This window comes from Diadema antillarum, unplaced genomic scaffold (genome assembly GCF_040938485.1).
Source record: "Diadema antillarum isolate AM-2024a unplaced genomic scaffold, OU_Dant_1.0 seq00001323_RagTag, whole genome shotgun sequence".
In the NCBI taxonomy this organism is placed as follows: Eukaryota; Metazoa; Echinodermata; class Echinoidea; order Diadematoida; family Diadematidae; genus Diadema; species Diadema antillarum.
The window spans coordinates 688,686-710,393 of record NW_027272094.1 but is presented as its reverse complement, the minus strand read 5'-3'; the positions used below and the strand labels follow the sequence as shown (position 1 = coordinate 710,393).

Genomic DNA, 21,708 nt, shown 5'->3' with positions numbered 1-21,708 from the left:
CAAAGGTCAAGTGCAACACTTCAAAATTTTACTATTTCCCTCCTATCATGCAATGCCAGCAGGGTTATTTTTTTTTTTACACTTGGTGTATGCATACATGTGTAACCTAATAGAAATTCTCTGGAAAGTTTTTTTTTCTTCTTTTTTTGCCTCAAAGGTCAAAAGGTCAAAGATCAAGTGAAAGTGCTGAACTAACTTTTTCCTTCATATCTCGGAAGTGGCTCAAGTTATCTTGAAACATAGTACATATTATGCATGTTCTACTTGAAAGTGATTATCTTATGAATTTTAGGGTCAAGGAACAGATGAAAATGGTAACAATTTACTATTCAATTCAGAAATTGCACTTTTTCTCCACACCTGTACCTTGAAAATTACTCAATGCCTAAATGTATGAATGGGTCAAAGTCGAGTTAAAGTCCTTAAATCCCTAGATACATGCTCTCCTATTCATCCAATTAAACCTAGGTCAAGGAAGATGAACATTCAACCATAGGCGTAGCCAGGATTTTTTAAAGGGGGGTGTTTAAGATTAGATCTATTCTTTATCTTAACTGAAAATAATTGATTGACAGGAGAAGCGGGAACACTTTGGAAGTATGGTGGAGAGAGGGGGTGGGAAGCGTGAAGAAGCTCAAAGGAGTTTTGATGATAAACCTGAAAAATGGTAATAATAACGATAATAATAATGACAATAACAATTATGATAATAATGTGAATTCAATCAATTCATCGTTTATTGTCCATATGGGAATTTGTTCTCTTTACATGTAACTCAATGGAAATTACATATTCAGAAGATACAGAGACATGTAGACATAAAAATAAAACATGCAAATATATGAAAGTGACATTAACAGGAAACAAGGAAAAGGAAATGTCAGATTTAATTATTTCATATCAATCTGAACTATTTCTGTCATTCTGTTTAGTATTATTGTTATCATCATAATCATTTTTATTATAATTATTATTATCAATCATTATCGTTATTATTATTGTATTGTATTGTGTTCGTAGTGATCTCATCTGAAATTTCATTAACTTTACTTCTCTTTTTTTCACGGTACAGAAGTGTGATTTCGTCACCAAAATTCACCATAAGCCTCTAAGATAATTCCATCACCTAAGCTATCAGCCGAATATGACTCTGTCACTTCGCTTGCCGTCCGTAACCATTCTGCGAGCGAGCGACTGACAAGAAACTTTATTTTCTTTAAAACGTAGATTCGTCATCAAATACAATAATTGATTTTTATTAAGTACATCTTCATGCCGCATCCGAGGATTGTTACCCAAATAGTATGATATTCAGGCATCACGCTACTGGAAACCATCTTGTTCCTAGATTTTACGAGCGATAAAAAATTGGAATTTTGTATACTGAGAACAGGGGGGCATTTCATGAAGGAACTTGTCTTATAAAATATCTGACAAGTCAATTATATCCGACAAGTTTTTAGAAATTCTTAAGTCTGATTGGCTGATTTCTCTGAACTTGTCTGATATAGTTGACTTGTCGGACATTTTATCCGACAAGTTCCTTCATGAAACGCCCCCCCCCCCAAGGTTCTAGTGTATTGTTTCTCCATTCTCATGATGGTGTATATTTTATCGGCATCTTCCGTTCTCATAGTGGGTATGATAGGAATAGGCTATTGGTCACAGGCCATTATCCACTGACATTCATCTATTTTATGTCAACCTCCGCCCGATTCCTTGCAGTTATATTATATACTAAAATTCTTTATAAGTAAAAGAATAATATGACATTAGATAGAGACACAAGATACAAACCAATTCCCTTTTATAAGAATAGTAATTATTAATATAACCTGCATTGCTTAAGAAACTTAAAATGCGAGTGAGAGAAGGGAGCAAACGCTTCCGGGTATTTCTCTTCCACTTTCTTTTTGTTTGTTCTTCTTTCCTTTCTCTTTCCTTTTCTTTTCCTTTCTTTTCCTTTCCTATTTTCGTAAATGTTTTGTTGGGTTTTTTGACCAGCCAATTTGAGGGGACATGTGCCCCCCATGCCCCTTCCCGTGGTTATGCCAGTGTGACTCATGGGCAATATGAACTAGAAGGGCCGTCGAAGGCGGCAAACCCACGTCTCTACAGTGCCAGAGCCCTGTTGTTATGAAGGAAATTTATCTTGATTCTTTTTCTTACGAGTTACATTGAATTTTGCTTTAACTTATAGATGTAATGTAGTATCCAAGAAAGTCACTGGGTTAAACATGCAGAGGCGTCACCAGCTATTTTTCAAGGGGGATGCGTTTGGACAGTAAATGTAAACTGTGAGATTTTTTTTTTTATTTGGTTTATTGGTTCCTGTGTCATCATGAACATTTACACATGCTCTATAGTATATGTACATGCATACATGTAATTGTATACGATGTCGTATACACGAATCTTTCGCTATGAAGGACTATACGTAACGGGGGTACATTATGTGACGGTGTGAGATCCTCTGCGATGATCCATTCCACTCCTTCAGTGCGGAGGGTGTGGGAGGGGGATACCCCCTCCCACGTGTAAAGACAAGAGTGTAAAAGTCGCGTTTATATAAGAGCATAGTGAAAATGAAAATACTATGAAGGACTATTACGGGGGTACATTATGTGACGGTATGAGATCCTCGGCGAGGGAGCGAAGCAACCGAGCGGGGAGAGGGTGTAGGAGGGACTTTTTGTAAAAAGAAAAAAAAAAGAGAATTGCATAACAATTAATCCGTCCCATACTGAATTCTAAAATCTCCATAGACTTAGTACACAGGCCGCCAGGTTCCCGTTATGGAATGGGTTAAATACGAGCGAGCGGAGCGAGCGAGCTTGAAAATTTTGATATTTTACAATCCCCAAAACTGCCGTTTGTAGCTCTATCTTTTCGCTTTGGAGATAAGAGAGGGGGGGGGGGGGGCAATTCCTGGCAGCAACATGAGGATAATGGCATAATGATTAAATGCGAGCGAACGGAGCGAGCGAGCAAGAAAATTTTGACATTTTACAGTCCAAAAACTGCCGTTTTTAGCTCTATCTTTTCGCTTTGGAGATAAGAGAGGGGGGGGGGGTGGCACACCGGGCGCAACTGCTGGCAATTACTGGCAGCAACGTCAGGAGAATGGCACAACGATTAAATGCAAGCGAGCGCAGCGAGCGAGCTCGAAAATTTTAGCATTTCACAGTGTAAAAAAAATGCAATTTTTAGCTACATCTTTTCGCTTTGAAAATTAAGGGGGGGGGGGGGGGCACCGGGCGCAACCGCTGGCAATTACTGGCAGTAACATCAGGAGAATTGCAAAGCGATTAATGCGAGCGAGCTTAAAAATGTTGACATTTTACAGTCAAAAAATTACCGCTTGTAGCTATATTTTTTCGCTTTGGAAATTAAGCAGGGCGCACCGGGCGCAAATGCTGGCAATTACTGGCAACAACATCAGGAGAATGGGATAACAATTAAATGCGAGCGAGCGGAGCGAGCGAGCTTGAAAATTTGACATTTTAAAATCCCAAACTGCGGTTTGTAGCTATATTTTTTCGCTTTGGAAATGAAGGGGGGCGCACCGGGCGCAACTGTTGGCAATTCCTGGCAGCAAGATTAGGACAATGGCATAACGATTAAATGCGAGCGAGCGGAGCGAGCGAGCAAGAAAATTTTGACATTTTACAGTCCAAAAACTGCCGTTTTTAGCTCTATCTTTTCGCTTTGGAGATAAAAGGGGGGGAGTGGCGCATCGGGCGCAACTGCTGGCAATTACTGGCAGCAACGTCAGGAGAATGGCACAACGATTAAATGCAAGCGAGCGAAGCGAGCGAGCTCGATAATTTTGGCATTTCACAGTTTAAAAAATGCCGTCTTTAGCTACATCTTTTCGCTTTGAAAATTAAGGGGGAGGGGGCACCGGGCGCAACTGCTGGCAATTACTGGCAGTAACATCAGGAGAATGGCAAAGCAAATAAATGCGAGCGAGCTTGAAAATGTTGACATGTTACAGTCAAAAAATTACCGTTTGTAGCTATATTTTTTTCGCTTTGGAAATTAAGCAGGGCGCACCGGGTGCAACTGCTGGCAATTACCGGCAACAACATCAGGAGAATGGGACAACAATTAAATGCGAGCGAGCGGAGCGAGTGACCTTGAAAAAAATTGACATTTTACAGTCAAAAAAACTTCCGCTTGTATGTAGCTATATTTCTTGCAGTAACATCAGGAGAATGGCATAACAATTAAATGCGAGCGAGCGGAACGAGTGAGCTTGAAAATTTTGACAGTCAAAAAACTGCCGTTTGTAGCTATATGTTTTCGTTTTCAAAATTAAGGGGCTGGGGGCGCACCGGGCACAACTGCTGGCAATTACTGGCAGCAACATCAGGAGGATGGCATAACGATTATATCGTCTGTATCACTAAAGTTTATTCAGTCAATCAATTTTCCTTACAACGTTTTTGTTACCCAAGGTTCCACAATAATTATGTTTTCTCAATTTACTTTGTTTTGATTATGCAACCTTAGGCCTATTGTATGTTACCAAAGAAAGTGAAATGTTTGTGTCCTTTTCGAAAAATGAAATAAAGTTTGAATTGAATTGAATTGAATTGAATAAAATGCGAGCGAGCGGAGCGAGCGAGCTTGAAAATTTTGACATTTTACAGTCTAAAAACTGCCGTTTGTAGCTATCCTTTTCGCTTTGGAAATTAAGGAGGGGGGGGGGGCGCACCGGGTGCAACTGCTGGCAATTTGATACTGGCAGCAACATCAGGAGAATGGCATAGCGATTAAATACGAGCGAGCGGAGCGAGTGAGAGTGAAAATTTTGACATTTTACTGTCCAAAAACTGCTGTTTGTACCTATGGTTTTTTTTTTTTTCGCTTAGGAAATTAAGGGGGGCGGTGCGCCACCGGTAGTCAAGGATGTCGGTTTATGTTCATGACTGGGGGAGGTATGACCAGCGTGGGGGCTTCGAAGTGACCAAGCGGGGGAAGGATGGGCAAAATCTGCACTTTAGAGCATCTCCTAATTGTTTGTGTTTGTGTGTGTGTGTTTTATACATGGAAAAGTTGGAAATAGCCCAGGTCAAGGCTTATTATTAGCAATGCAAGGCCTTTTAATAAGTATTATGTAGTATGTAAAGCAACACTCGGTGATCTATATAGCTTTGATATAACGAAGTGTAAGGTACAGAGGTGTACATTCTACATCACATTGCGCAAAATTGCAGCGACTATTTGCCGTTCGGATGTTCTGAGTACACTGCTCCATCCAGCTTTCATTCAGAATGCCAACCAGGAATCACGTTGATTCACAATCTTTTGTCGGCTCCGGGCTTTTTGAACAATGTTTCACACTATTGATGCCGCTTTGATTATGGTTAAAAGAAATCTTAGAGAAAAAAAATAATTTCTTGCTCACCCTTTCATGTCAATTTCAAAAGCAGTTTACTAACCCTTGAATTACAATTTTGATTTTTTTTTTTAACCAGCGGTGCCCCCCCCCCCCCCCGTTACGCCACTGATTGGATGATTGGAGACCTATAACGGGGGAGAGTGTGGGCGGGGTATCTCCCTCCCATGCGACGGAGCTTTTGCATTTTCTGAATTGATAATCCGTTGCACAATGAATGATACCGTACCTATATATACAGTACGATCGATAGATAGTAAACACTGTATGTATAGCATCAGTGCTGCCAGATCCGGGGTGCGATTGTTTATGTTTTTTGTTTTTGTTTTGTTTTTTTCCTCCTGGTGCAAAATAAAAAAAAATAAGAAGAAAAATAAAAAAAAGAACAATTATTTAGCGTCCGGCGTTGAGGTCACTGGCAGACTGAAGCGTTTTTGTGCGTGTGTGTGTGTGGTTTTGTTTTTTTTTTTGGTGTTTTTTTTTAGGTTCAGAAGGGGGGTGCGTTCGCACCCAGCGCACCCCCCCCCCCCCCCCCCCCCCGGTGACGCCCATGATTGAGTAGCAAGTAACTTGCTACTCCCAGACTCATAACAAAACAATATTGGATTAGCTTGTGCCTATTGAACTGCTAGAGCAGCCGCTGCACGTTGCGCGGCGCGCGCGGTCCCCGGACGCCCCTCCCCTGGACCGCGAGCACAGCGTGCGGCGGCTGCTCTCGCAGTATGCCTAGGTCTAACTTTGATATGTCACCGAACTACCGAAGTACAGTATTGTCAGTTTGCTGTGTTAAAAATCATTATGCGAATTACGTTGAAAACCATCGGATATAAACAGAATTAGACCTCTAGTAAGTTAGCTTACCTTGAGATTCTGTGAAAACGGGAAAACGTGCTTGAGCTGCTTCCAGTAGGCTACTATACTGACTGTACTTGGTAGTTGATACTACTAACTTAGCATGCAATTGTGCCTATAATATAGGCTGCAGCGCAGCATGCATTGCGTACACACATAATATTATGCATCATACACAATTTACGGTACCGCGTACAGTATAACACCGGTAAACGGTGAACATTATGCGCATTGTATCTTCGCGATTCGGCCAGAAAACAAAGCAGGGAAGAGAGAGAGAGAAAAAAAAAATGAACACAAAAGAAAGGAAAGGCGGAATTCAAAGCGGTAAAGACAGCTTTTGTTTCATTTTTCAACATCTAAACATTGTTGAAGAGGGGTGTTGAACAGCTCAAACACCTCCCTTTTGCCCAAGGGAGGTGTTTGAACACCTCAAACACCCCCATTTTGGCAAAGGGGGTGTTTGAACACCCAAAACACCCCCCCTCGCTACGCCCTTGCATTCAACACATTTGTGACAAACTTGTCATTTCAATATTTGCCAATTTGTGAAAATGTAATCACACATTGTCCACATGTACTATCTAGACCTATTGGGAAAATCATGCATTATGGCGGAGGCATACCAGTCGCCAAAGCGACATTTCTAGTTTCTTCTTAAATTGATCTCATGTGAGTTGACATTGGTTCCTTTGATTTTGTTTCATCAATCTGTCGTTCATTAATTCATTATTCGTTCTCTTCTGTATTTTTAGGGTCCCATTTCGTACAAGCCTTGCTTTTTAGTGGGACCCTCCATTTCCATTCCCATCCTTACCTAATTTGTACTATGCATATATGTATGTTTTAAAAAATACAGTTATGTTTTTTTATTTAGTTAATCGTTATCACATGTATTTGTTAATCTATCTTTTGAAATTGTTACCCTGCTTATACACTGTATGTAATTTTCTCTGTTATCTGTTGGAAGTGGAAATTAATTTGATCTTTGATCTTTGAACATTGAAAAAAAAACGTTCAACCACCTGAACATTTGTTCTCGATTTGTTTTTTATTATATTGCTTTGTCAAATTATTTCTAAACTTCTTATGACCTTATTACAGTAGGTATTGATTACATTTTACATTCTACCTTTGAAATGAAAGATTACTTGCATGGGATCAACATGAGATCATCGTTTCAGCAAGTTTACATAGAGCATAAAAGAGACGAATGTCTGACGAGGCAAACTGTATGTGAGAGAGTTAAATGGTATTACATCCTCAATTTCCAGAGGAACAGTAAAATAACGGACTCATCTCTGTTTGACTTATGTTCTTGTTTTTATTTGTGTTTGTGCTTGTTTTTGTTTTTTCGTTTTTCTTCCTCCAGATGATTATCCAGTCATGTGATGGAGAGAGGGAGCACGGACCAGCTCTTCAGTTTAGTAACCTGTCCCTACATCTTGGAGACCACGAGGTCTTGAAAAACGTGTCCGGTAGGGCGGAGAAGGGGAATTTGCTAGCAGTTATGGGTCCCAGCGGTAGGTAATATTCAATTTGTGTACACTCTAAAAAAACCCGAGTCAGAACTGACCCGGAACTGGGTCCGTTGGGGTCATACACCGTTCCGGGTCAAAAATGACTTGGAATTTGGTCATGAAGATCCCGAATGGGGTCACCCTGACCCAATTCATGACCCTGAATTGGTCATATCTGACTCCATTCCTTGTCATTTCTGACCCGGAACGGTGTATGACCCCAACGGACCCAGTTCCGGGTCAGTTCTGACTCGGATGTTTTAAGAGTGTACGACTGGCTTAATTGTTTATTGCTGTTGTTGTTGTTGTTCGCCGCCGCCGCCGCTGCTGCTGCTGCTGCTGCTGCTGCTGCTGTTGTTGTTGTTGTTGTTGTTGTTGTTGTGTATGAACGTGGCTTTCGCCAAAGCCATTCAGCTACAGCCCTTAAAGGTGAGTATTGTCATGGGCGTGTCATCATTTGGCGAGGAAGTATATGCATAATATCTCACAAAATAACGATTATGCCGTCTTTGCTATATAGTGTTGGAGGATGTGCAGTCAAATAGTTGATAATAGAAGACAAAACGTGGAGAAGGTTAGTGTATGCATGTTTCCCTGTTGACAACATAATTATATACGTCGCAAATTAATTTGGTTTTAATAAACATCCTTTTTGACTTAAAATGCACTAGTGATTACTTATCTCTTTCTCTCTTTTCTTTCTCTCTCCCTTTCTCTCTCTCACTCTGTATATATATATATATATATATATATATGTAATTATATATATATATATATATATATATACAGAGAGATCATGTCTTTATGTACTTTATATATATATATATATATATATATATATATATATGTATATATACATATACATTTATAGTCCTTTGTATATGTAATAGTATCCCTACTGCAAAGAGCACAGTTTCCCACAGTGTGTTAATTCACAATGTGTTCACATAGGCGATTATGTGAACATACTCAAATTTAACAGAGTGAAGATAGTTTAACACTGTGGTGTGGTTTTCACAGAGCGTGCACAAAGTAATGCTTTGTTTTAGACTGTGAAGTAATGACTCACATTGTGTTTACCCGTTTTTTTTTTTAATTGATTGATATTTTTTTATTGATTGGTATTTTTCATTGATATTACCTTATTTAAATTATGGAATTTTAGCATGGGGCAGTGCCCATCAAACTTTATTAGATAGATTATTGTTATTACAAAAAAAGGCACTTCGTATTATTTGTGGCGTTTCTGCATGTTCCCATGCAGATCCATTATTTGTTAGATATAAGATTTTAAAAATCAAAGATTTGTTTTTCTTTCAGCTGGGTCAGTTTATGTTTGATTATAACACAAATGCACTTCCTAGCATTTTTGATTCAATGTTTCCACGAAATCAATCTTTTCATAATTATCCCACCAGGCGATCAAATGAGTTTCATTTGCCCCTTCTGAGAACGTTATTGGCTCAAAATACATTTATATACAGTGGCCCTAGATTTTGGAATTCTTTAAGTTGTGATATAAAACATTCTTTATCTTTGAATTCGTTTAAGCGTAAGTTAAAATCTTTTTTTTTTTTTGGAACTCATATTAAGCTATATACGATTCATTACCTAGCTGGTCTTTACAGCCTAAGGGTTCATCGTCAATCATTGATTTCATCATTATGTATTTTTTACATTATCTTATTTGTATAAACTTTGTTCGGCTGATCGAGCTGAAACACCTCAATTCCCTCTTCTGATCCAGATGTACAGCACCTCAATTCCATCTTCTGATCCCGATGTTCAGCGTGTTGGCTTTTCCTTTCACTTCCTTTTTCTTTCTCTCCTTTCTGTCCATTGTTCTTTTGTGTTTTCAAGTTATTACTGTCATGGTATACCCTACTGTAAAGTCATGTAAAGTCGTTGTGTTTCTACTGTCTTGTTCTGTCCTGTCTTGTTCTGTCCTGTCTTTGTAAAAAAAAAGTTCAATGTATTCATAAGAATCCTTTGAGTGGTTCACAATTTACAAGCATGCTTTTCAGTGAACCTCTCAGTTCTTTCTTTCTTTTTTTCCCTCCAAACATAACTTTGTATTTTGCCGATATGCATGTATAATTTCATATTTGTTAAACATTATCTTCCATGTAAAGTCGAATACATGCCTATGTTATATCTTCTGATTCATTTCGTGTTATGTTTGACGAAAAAGAAAGAAGGAATGAAATAAATAAATAAATGAAATGAAATGAAATGAAATAATGGTTTATTAGAACAAACATGCAAAGTAGTAGCCCGAAGGCTAAATTGTAATGCATCACACCAAAACGTATAAATTACATCAAACAACATACATTGTATGAAAATTTTAACAATAACAAATTCCAATTACATTAAGATAACAAATATACAACATCATATCATATAAAACTTAAATTTCCATGTGATTAATTCAATGCAATATAACAATTCAATAAATATATTGTGCATGATCATCTATGAAAAATAACTCATTAAACATTAATGCTCAAATAACTATGTCTGCATTCATTTTTAACTGGACTTAACGTCAATTCTCCAAATCCAATTACTCATATCAATTATTACAGAAAACACAAAACAAAGGATACTTTACAGTACAAATACACAGACTAATAAATTAATTATTTCTTATTGCACAAACACCGTATGTTATAAATTCATGAGGGTGAGGTATACAACACATGAGGTACCTGTACATTTGATGGTAAGGTACGATCTCTTCCTTGCATTATAAGTGGGTGATCACTGGTGGTTAACGAGAGTAGGAAATCAGCAGGACTAATAATGCACCAGTATGTTGTGTGGGCGTAATGGTGTGTATGAACAAAAAAAAAAAAAACATGAAAGAAAGAGCGAGTGAAAGTGACAAAGAGGGAAAGAGGGGGAGGGAGTGCAAGTGAGGTATCGAAAGAGAAAGTGTGAATACCAAACTCTGATCACCTGTGTTTTTGTTATAATGTAATGTTTACAACGTGCACAGTCTAAATCTACATATCATATCATAAAACCTCATTTTCTAATAACTATATTTCACTTATTTCTTTTATATAAATACCTGTTTCATAATCCTTATCTCTTTTACAATATAATTTCATGTACAATTCAGTCCTATAACTGCGAGACATATTATATCTCAATAAAATACCATTATCTAATTCACATAAAACATCAAACAGTAAAGGCATAAATTCATAAGATGAGCATTAACTTGAACATATACTGGCAATAAGATATAACATAATTGGTAGGAACTAAAAAATGGCATTAACAAACAACATAATGATTACATCATTAAAAACACATTATTCAATTATACACCGTTTCTTAGACTCCTCGATAAGTCCTTTATTTATCAATAAAAGCATTTTCATAATGGGTGATTTTAATATTGATTTGATTAAGAATGATGATATCACATCTCATGAATATCTTGAAATTTGTTTGTCAGCCTCTTTCTTGCCACTAATTTCGAAGCAACTCGTGTTACAAATCACTCCGCAACCCTCCTTGATAATATTTTTTTTCTAATTCTGTGCAGATTTTAAATTCTGCTATAATTCTATCTGATATAACTGATCATTTCCCTATTATAACATGTTTTGATTTTAAACATTTGGTTAATAAGTTTCAATTTTCTTCATTTAGACGTAGAGCTTCACCGGAAAATTTGGCTAGCCTTTAGATAGGGCTGACTGGTCTAGTGTTTATGATAATGATGACGTAAATGCATCATTTGAAAATTTTTCAGGGATTATGAATAAATATTTAGATGAATATATTCCTAAAATAAAAGATAAGTTAGTTAATTATAAAACGTCTCCTAAACTTCCATGGATTTCAAAATCTGTTCTTCGTTCAATAAATAAAAAAAAATAGGTTATATTATAAATTCAAAATGGAAAAAACTGAGAAGTCAAAAATACACTTCGTATAAAAATATCTTAACGAAGATTATACGGTTGGAAAAGAGGAAATATTATATGATTCAGTTAGAGAAATATAAACATGATATAAAGAATACATGGAAGATATTGAAGCAGGCTATGAATATATCAAAGAAGGAATTAAATATTACAAAGTTAAAATATGATGATAAGATTGTTGAAGATCCTAATGATATAGTTAATATTTTTAACTCTTATTTTTCAATGATTGGGGAAAATCTGGCAGAAAAAGTACCACAGCCAAATACGCATTTTTCTACATTCTTAGGTCAACCTAATTCTAGTTCTATTTTTTTTTGTTCCAACTACCAAATATGAAATAATAGATATTGTTACTGCAATGAATAATAAACGAAGTGCCGGTTATGATGATATAAGTAATTTTATTTTAAAGGGAATTATATCATCCATTGCTGACCCACTTTCACATATCTTCAATAAATCTATACTAAGTGGGTTTTTTCTGAAATTATGAAAATAGCTAAGGTTTTTCCTTTATTTAAAAAAGGAGATGAATTTGATGTAAGTAATTATAGACCCATTTCTTTGCTTTCATCCTTATCTAAAATTTTGGAAAAATTGGTGTTTGTAAGAACAATTAATTTTCTTAATTTTCATAATGTTTTTACATATTCTCAATTTGGGTTTCGTCAGAAACACAGTACCATTCATGCCCTTTTGAAGTTTATTGACCACGCCGCGCATACTATTGATAATCATTCTCATCTTATTGGCATCTTCCTGGACTTCTCCAAGGCCTTCGATACGATAAATCATGACATTTTATAATATAAATTGACTCATTATGGAATACGGGGGAGGGCCTTGGAGTGGTTCAGGAGTTACCTACAAAATCGAAAACAATATGTATCTCTGAACGAGAATGACTCAAATCTAGAATTTATTAAATGTGGCGTCCCAAAGGGTAGCTTATTAGGACCTTTACTTTTTATTATTTATATTAATGACTTTTGTAGATCATCTGATATACTCTCATAATATACTTTTTGCTGATGATTCCAATGTTTTCTTTTCTCACCGAAATCGAGATACTCTCGTAAGCATTGTTAATTCCGAATTGAAAAAAGTTACTCAGTGGATAAGAGCTAATAAATTATCACTTAATCTCCAGAAAACTAAGTATATGCTTTTTAGCAATTCTGTAGAAGCTTTGCGCACAAATATCATTTTTGATGACACTCTGTTAGAACATGTATCTCATATTAAATTCCTTGGTATCACAGTGGATGATAAACTTTCACGGAGACCGCACATTAATAACATTAGTACAATCATTTCACGTAATATTGGTATCATAAATAGACTCAAGTCTCATATTCCAATGTCCTCTTTGTTGACCTTGTATTTTTCTCTGATTTTACCGTATCTTAATTACGGACTCCTAGCATGGGGTAGTGCCCATCAAACTTTATTAGATAAATTACTATTACTGCAAAAAAAAAAAAAAGGTACTTCGTATCATCATTATGCGGTGTCCCGCCACGTTCCCATTCAGAGCCATTGTTTACTAAATATAAGATTTTGAAAATCAAAGATTTGTATTTTTTTCAGCTTGGTCAGTTTATGTTTAATTACAATGCAAATGCACTTCACCGTATTTTCAATTCAATGTTTCTACGGACTTCCCAGTATTTTCAATTCAATGTTTCTACGGAATCAGTTTTTTTCATAATTATCCCACTAGACAATCTAATGAGTTTCATTTGCCCCTCCTGGGAACTTTATTAGCTCAGAGTACATTTATATACACCGGTCCTAGATTTTGGAATTCATTAAGCTGTGAAATAAAAAATTCCCTTCTTTGCATTCTTTCAAGCGCAAGTTGAAATCATTTCTGTTAAATCCTCTTTGATATATTTCGTTATTAGTTAGATCTTATCAATCTCAGGGTTCATCATCCATCCACCAATCTTTCGATTACTGACCTCATTATTACGTAATGGATTACATGGATTATTATGCAATAGCCATTAAATCCCTGCACAGCTGCGTGCAGTACCAGCCCTCTGAAGCACATTCTCAATCACTCCCTGTTCCATTTCGATAGTTCAGCGTGTAGGCATTCTCTTATTCTCTTTTTCTTTTTTTCTTTTGCTTTCTCTCTCCCCATTCTTTCCGTCTTTTTTGTCAAGTCGTGTCATGTCTTTTGTATTTCTCCTGTCTTGTTCCGTTCTGTCGTACATTGTATCTGTGATAAGTATTTGTAAAGAAGTAATTCATAAGTTTGTTCATTTTTTGAGTGGTTCACAACATACAAGCTTGCTTTTTAGTGGACCTCTCAGTTCTTTTTTTTTTCTCAACTGAAGCATAACTTTGTACTTTTTTGCCAGTATGCATTCTTTTGTTTATTTGTGCCATTTATCTTTTATAAAGTCGAATGTTTATGTTTATGATGTAATTCCAAATATACTATGCGTTATGTTTTGTTGGAAAAAGAAGAATGAAAAATAAATGAATTGAATAAATTTTGCAAGCAAAACCATTGATTTGACATAATTATTTTTTGATTTGAAAACCTTTCGGGTTTTCAAAACGCTCGAATTTTACAGTGTCAAGGGATTTCACACTGTGTTCACACTGGGTTCACATTGTGCTCACATTGTGGTTTCTCACGCTGTGGGACACTGTCACCTGCCTGTGTTCTCTCCAGCAGGGTATCGTATGATATACCCATGGTATTTTCAATATTTCAGAAATGATTAAATTGCATTTACATAATAACTAGTTATGTACATTATCTAGTTCTGAATCAGTGGAAAAGTGGTTTGGGTCTTGGGGTCAAGGGCAAGTGAACAATGTAGGATTTTTTTTTCACGCTATGATATGGTCTACAATCATGACAATATGACTGGAAAAATTGGTTTATATGTATTCTGTAGTACGTGATTGTTGGGAGTTACATCATTCATAGACATTTGACAGTAACTTGTGTAGATGTTATACTGTGTACTTTGTTATGTGTCTAACTTTCAACAGTTATTGTTTGACTCACATGGATTATACGTGTTTTAACCTGTCATTCGTTTTGCATGAAATTGTCATGACCGTGGACCTGGGTTTTGTATATAATCCATTTTACTACATCAGAACTTTAAAAAAGTCATGATTGAACAAATACGGGGGGGGGGGGGGGGGGGGGAGAGACGAGACTATCCTATCGTGCACATGACGATCTGCCTCTTAATGATACCGGCTCTTTTATCAGGTGCCGGAAAGACCGTGCTGCTAACGGCTCTTGCCGGGCGACAGCAGGGCAAACAGACGGGTCTCGTGCTGCTCAAGGGCCGCACCATGGACAAGACCCTCAGACGGCGCGTTAGCTTTGTGCTCCAGGAAGACCTACTGTTCGATCAGCTGACGTTGAGGGAGACACTCATGGTAGGTACCCCACCCCCCCCCCCCACACACACACAAATGAAGCAGGTTCTTTTAATTCTTCTGTTTAAGAAACGGAAAAGATTATAATGATAGTGATACCATAACGTAGAAACTGCTCATGCATTCATTTTTTTTTCATTCTTTCAAGTGGTTTTATGTTTGGTGTCAAATTCAGTCCACTTTATTTTGCTTCAATCCTAACCGGGGCGTTAGGAAGTCTGATTAATAATAGTACGATTTTGCATTGTGACAACTATTTTTGACATTTTCTCCTCTTCTTTCCCCCTCTTCCTGTAACTTAAAACTTGAATGTGTTTCAGTTATGATTCATGCGATATCCCGACAACAGGTTGCAATAAAATGTGATTGATAACATGCCGCCGTGTAGGATGGAGCCTATCAAAGTAACTCTATGTCTTGCCCATCTGTGATAATATACAGGGTGTCCCTAGCAAAAATGACCCTAAAAAATAGAAAATAGAATATCTAGACTTGGAAAAATATCTTATAGGTATAGATAGATGCAAGTCTCTTCTTTCACATTAATGACACCAAAAAGTTAAAAAAAAAGTTCAATGCTAAATAGTGAATACCGCCCTTTGTCATAAAGGACGTGAAAATTAGTTTTTGCAGGAATTGGCCATCAACTTTGGGTGAAGCGAATGTGTATAGTGGGGATGGCAATGGCTTGTGTGTGTGTGCGTGTGTGTGTGTGTGTGATAGAAAGAAAGATAGATAGATAGATAGATCGATAGAGAGAGAGAGAGAGAGAGAGAGAGAGGGAGAGAGAGAGGCGAGGCGAATTTCATTACCATATCTCCATCCTTATGCATCATTTTTTTTTACTGAACTCCAAACCAGGGCCCTGTTTCAAAAAGCTGTTCGTAAAGTTACGAACAACTTACGAGCGACTGGTGATCAGTTTTGATGTGCTATACTTATCAGAATTTCCATAGTTCAGCACAAGAACTGATCACCAGTCGCACGTAAGTCGTTCGTAACTTTACGAACAGCTTTATGAAACACCCCCAGTTATCTCATATTTCTTTTCCCAAAACTGTATACCATCTTCATGTGGGGGCACTTTCAGCCACAGTTATGCTACGCCCCCAGGCAACTATTGTATAGTAAATTCTTGTGCAACTTACGTGTAGTCTTCTTTACAAGAGTGGAGAATAAAATGTTTTTTTCGGACTTTTTCGTGACATATTTTAAAAGAGACACATTCAACTAACCATCATGTATAAACATTATTCAAGAATTCACTATGTGGAGGGCAATCTTAAAGTGTATATTTTTTGGGGGGACATCCTATAAGAGGGATGTCTCTGATTTATTCTGATAATTCATGATGCTATATTTTTCTTTTTTCCTTTTTTTTTGCTTTGTATCTATGGAGCGCCAAATGTCGCACTGTCTATTTTGCTAAGAATCGACTGATTTCGAAACGAAATAGACCATGCGACACTTGGCGCCCCATGTGTATTTGTTTTCCAGTTCACAGCGCAGCTACGGCTGTCGCAGAAGATGACAATGGAAGAAAAAATAGACCGTGTTTCAAACATCGTCAACTCTCTTGGGCTCCGGAAGTGCTTGAATACGAGTAAGAAGACAGTACTGGTTTCAGTTTAAAACTCCATCCTTGTCAATTCGAAATATTTGAGATTAAACCTGCTTTGAAATAAGGGGAATAATAAGAAATTATGGGATATTTTGATTACAACTCTAAGAATATTTCTTATTTTTATTACACAAGTGAGAAATCTCTCATTTTAATTAGTTTTATATTGCTCTATATGACAGTCAGACCATGGACTATTATTAAAAAAGATTAAACAATATGTGGAAGGAAAATAATGCTATCACATTTATCATTATTCATGCTATACCAAAAATATTAAATATTTGTGAGTACAATGTACCGTACTCATTTCTAGTAGACAGCCATGCTAGAATGAAATAAGGGGTTTATACTATGGTGGCATTTATTCTCATAAAAATCAATAGTGGCCGTATTATTTTGAAAACTTTGCGGTAGACTGTAAAGTTTACGGAATATTGTGAAACTGTGAAAGCCGTCACAATTTCAAATTTTGTCTTACATCTTATTTTACTTCTTATGTGTGTTTTTGTTTAATCCATGTAATGTTTTTTCGTTTGTATACTGGTGCCATCTGCTTAAAGTAAAGTAGCTTTGATATTTGTGTTTTTCCCATTTCACAACACTTACAGAAATCGGTAATTCCCTAGCCCGAGGGATATCTGGAGGAGAGAAAAAGAGGGCCACCATTGCATGCGAGCTCTTGACTGACCCCACGATGCTATTGTTGGATGTAAGATCATTCAAGTTTGACCGTTTGCCGTACTTATCTAATCACTCTATATACAGCTAACGTTGCTCTGAAAGAGAACATATGGGTCATATAATCGCTTAAAACGCAGCTGTCTTGATTTCAGAAGAGTAAAAAGAATATCAACTCCTCCCCAAGAAACGGGGAGTTGATTGTATCAACCAATTTATTTATTTTTTTTCAATTCCTTTCCTATTATTTGATTTTAAAGAGGAAGACCTCCATTGCAATAATTTTCAGTAAAGACAAACAAACAAACTGCGAATTTTATTAAGATAATAAGATTAAGAATTAGAATAAGAATGAAAAATACGAATGTTGTGTACATTTGAAGTTCCACATCATTCTTATGGGACAGGACCGTCGGTCGTAGTCACATAATTAGATAAGATGATATCATTATAATCTTAGAATTCATACACTTGCCTACTTACACGCTTTCACTGTTATCTTCTGCTTTTTGACATGAATTATCAATGAGAAGAGCATGTGTCCGTGAAATAAAATTGTAGATTTGCAGCTGGTTGGCGATGATGACTTTCGAAAAGGGTGGTTTTATATATCAAATCTTTCGGGGAAAAAAATGTCTAAATTCTATTTCAAGCTAAAAGGAGAGTTGCAACTTGTATTTAGCAGCTGAAGGCAATATGTTTTGAAATATTCCTTATTCATGCCTTTAATCATACGAAATGCGGCCACACTCTAGTTTCAATTTGCGTTATTTGCGAGAGGTCACTTGAATGTAGAGTAACCCGCAAACCTACTCAGTTCCTTTTCAGATAAAGTTTCATGATTTCTTTCCTTAAGCAGGTACGTGCCATCCAGGCACATATCACTTCCAGGTGGTGTCGTGTGAAGCCAAAGTGATCTGTGGTTTCTCCTGAATATCTCTCACAATGAGTAAGGCCTACAAAAGTGTGTTGGGTTTTGTTTCCTTAGTAAAAAAAAGTGCCCAGTGAACATGTAAACATGATACACTCTTGAGGGAATCTAATCCCTCTCGAGAATTGCATCAAATAATTTTGAGTCTTAGCCCACACAAGATTACAGCTCTTTTCGTTTATCTATACCGCAGACAGCTATTTGTGCATAAAGCCGATGCTATAGAGGCAATGACAAGGCAGCCAAGGATGACATAATAGAGGCGTTTTAATTTCAATGATGACGGGAAGTGTTGCGTCATCATTGTCGATGATGTTGCTGTTCTAATAAAAAGACGGTGACTTCATTGATTCTACGTAGGAACCAACGTCGGGTCTGGACTCCAACGCCGCAAGTGAACTAATCGTCATGCTGAAGAAGTACGCGCGGAAGTACGGAAAGGTGGTCGTAGCCTCGGTTCACCAACCGTCAAGTCAGACATTCTTAACTTTCGACGATTTGCTTCTTCTGACCGACGGAGAGGTGGGGGTTCTTCTCGTGTTCATTCGTCTTGATGTGGGTCCGATAGTAGGGAGTTTTCGCAAGCACGACGCGGCCGGGAGTTGAGCGTGCCGTGTGTAAAATTTGCTTCTGCGCATGATCAAATCCGAGAAACGTCCCGTTCTGGGGAAAACGAGTAGGCCCTACTCGGACAAGTTTTAATAGCGTTCGGTCCCGATGCTGGGCAGGAGTGAGCCAGCCAGCCAGCCAGCCAGCCAATCAGTGATCTTGTCCCTGTCCAGTACAGGAAAGAGAAACAACTGCTTTGATAATTGGGACGGGAGTCCGAGTACGGGGACTGTCACAGCTGCTTGCTTCCGCGTATTCTCGGTCTTCCCGTCGTGTAGCGAAAACTCCGTATTAAGGACGTTCCTCAGTTACATTGAAGTCCATGTCGTTTTGTTCAAACTTTCCATACCGTAACTCTGACCCATCCGAAGCCCAAATATGTAAATAAAACCATAGGTTCATGTGCTTGTTTTTCTTCTACGGGACTTTGAAGAATATGACTTATCTGCCGTCCTGTACCAAAACGATAGCTTTACAGGATCAAGACCATGATTGGCAACAAAATCTGCAATGACAAACTTAAATCCCCATAATTCTTTCAAAATCCACGTTATTTTCTCCAAATTTTTTGCAAGAATTGCAGAAAAGGGTACCCAAAACGAGGAAAAGGTTTTGAAGATAGGGTTTACACTCTCATTCTTGAGCAAGCAGCACCCTCACGCGTCAGAAAACACCGAAATCTCTCAAATCCTTCTCATCGACGTTTTCTGTTAGGGGTGAGCAAAAGGACAAGGTTCATAAAACTTATGCTGTACATTCAAAACCCATGTCAATTGCACGAAACTTGACCAAATTGTAGGAAAAGGCTTACTCAATCGAAAGTGGGGGTTCATGTGCTCGTTTTTGTGCTAGCAGCGCCCCCATGCGACATATATCATCGTAAGTCCCCAAAATCTGGTCAGGAACCTATGCAGGGATGCCCTGACAGGGTGGGTTCATAAAACTTATGCTGTACATTCAAAACCCATGTCAATTTCACGAAACTTGACCAAATTGTAGAAAGAGGCTTACTTATTCCAGAAAAACAATCAAAAGTGGGGGTTCATGTGCTCGTTTTTATGATAGCAGTGCCCCCATGCGACATATATCATCGTAAGTCCCCAAAATCTGGTCAGGAACCTATGCAAGGATGCCCTGGCAGGATGCGTTCATAAATGTCACACTGTACATCCAAAACCCATGTCATTTTCACGAAACTTGACCAGATTGTAGAAGAAGGCTTACTTATTCCAGAAAGACAATCAGAAGTGGGGGTTCATGTTCTAGCTTTTGTGCTGGGAGCACCCCCATATATGATACAAATCATCCTATAGTACCCCCAAATCTGGTTATAAACCTAGCATGGGTGCCCTGATTAGGTAGGATTCATGAATGTCATGCTGTACATTCAAAACCCATGTCATTTTTACGAAACTTTATCAAATTGTAGAAGAAGGGTTTCTTAATGCAGAAGAATGGTAAATATGGGGGATTCATGTGCTCGCTTTTGTGCTAGCAGAGCCTCCTTGCGACAGAAATCATCGCAAGACCCCCAAATCTGGTTAGGAACCAATGCAGGGATATACCCTGCTAGGAAGCATGAATCTCATGCGATTCACTCAAAACCCCATTTTCTTTTCTTTCTTTCTTTTTTCAAAAACAAAAAACAAAAATCGTGTGACAATTACAGTGATATGGTGAAAAAAATATTCAGAAAGGAAGGTCCATGTGCGTTTTTGTTATTATTTCCCTTCACACAGCCATAATGCTATTATGTGGACGCAAGCGTGGAAAACTCCACATTAACATGCTTGTTTGTTTGTTTGTTTTACCCACTTGCTGTAACCATGTGCAGAAAGCTATAATGGAAGAAGAAGAATAAATATAAGGAAATGGGAGTTTTGGCGTTAGTCTGACGGTCCTCCAAAGGAAAAACAAATCTTAATATAATGACGTTGATTGTAGATTACATGTGTTGGTTGTTGCAGTGGTTGGTAAAGTGCGTGTTGTGAACTATGGATATGTACCTTGAGTACCCCCCCCCCCGGAAAAAAATCTTTGATTCTCCTTTTGTTACACCAGATTTGGTAATCAAAAATTAATATCTGAATGATGAAAGTGATAAATACATATTTGGTAATACTTTCGTGACCTTGTATCTTGTAACAAAAACAAAAACAAAAAAAAAACACACACACACAAACAATATTTTGTATTAGTAATGACAAGTTTAGATCTCATTTAGATTTTAACAGAGATATTCAGATTGTTTTAGTTGTTAGATCTAAAGACGAGGTTGTGTCATATGTTTGTTTTGTTTTTTCAACACCTAGTCTAGTAGACTAGTAGTCCCCGACTAGGGCCTATAGGCCCTAGGTACCTTAGCACTCGATTTGACCATGTTAATGAATAGATAATGAACTGCATGTCACAAAACAGATCTATGGATTGAAAATGGAAACAGCTCAGTTCCACTTCCAAGCTTCCCGATTCCGTCGATCAGTGTTATGCTACCATGACCATGTATATGCGGCTCGGAACTTTGCGTAGTACGTACAGATTGTAACGCGTACAGTTGGCACGCGAGCCGAGCGAGGCCGCCCAGCGCGGCCGCGGTGGGGAGCTGTCGGCTATCCGTGGGTGCCACACTCTAGCTCGAACTACTACAGGGGGTGTTTCATCAACGTTTGTCAGCGTTGACAACTGTCAGCACTGACAATATCAGCAAAATCCTTGGTTTTGATTGG

At 37.6% G+C, this 21,708-nt stretch overlaps 1 protein-coding gene across 1 annotated transcript in view; it reads left to right on the top strand.

The window, feature by feature from the left end:
- Positions 1–21,708, top strand: part of LOC139708266 (uncharacterized) — a 68,454-nt gene that overhangs the window by 30,013 nt on the left and 16,733 nt on the right. Inside the window, exons 2-6 of the mRNA XM_071620238.1 lie at positions 7,629–7,779; positions 14,968–15,140; positions 16,638–16,743; positions 17,373–17,473; positions 18,734–18,928. Coding sequence (XP_071476339.1) covers positions 7,629–7,779; positions 14,968–15,140; positions 16,638–16,743; positions 17,373–17,473; positions 18,734–18,928 — 726 coding nt within the window. The remainder of the gene's footprint in view (positions 1–7,628; positions 7,780–14,967; positions 15,141–16,637; positions 16,744–17,372; positions 17,474–18,733; positions 18,929–21,708) is intronic.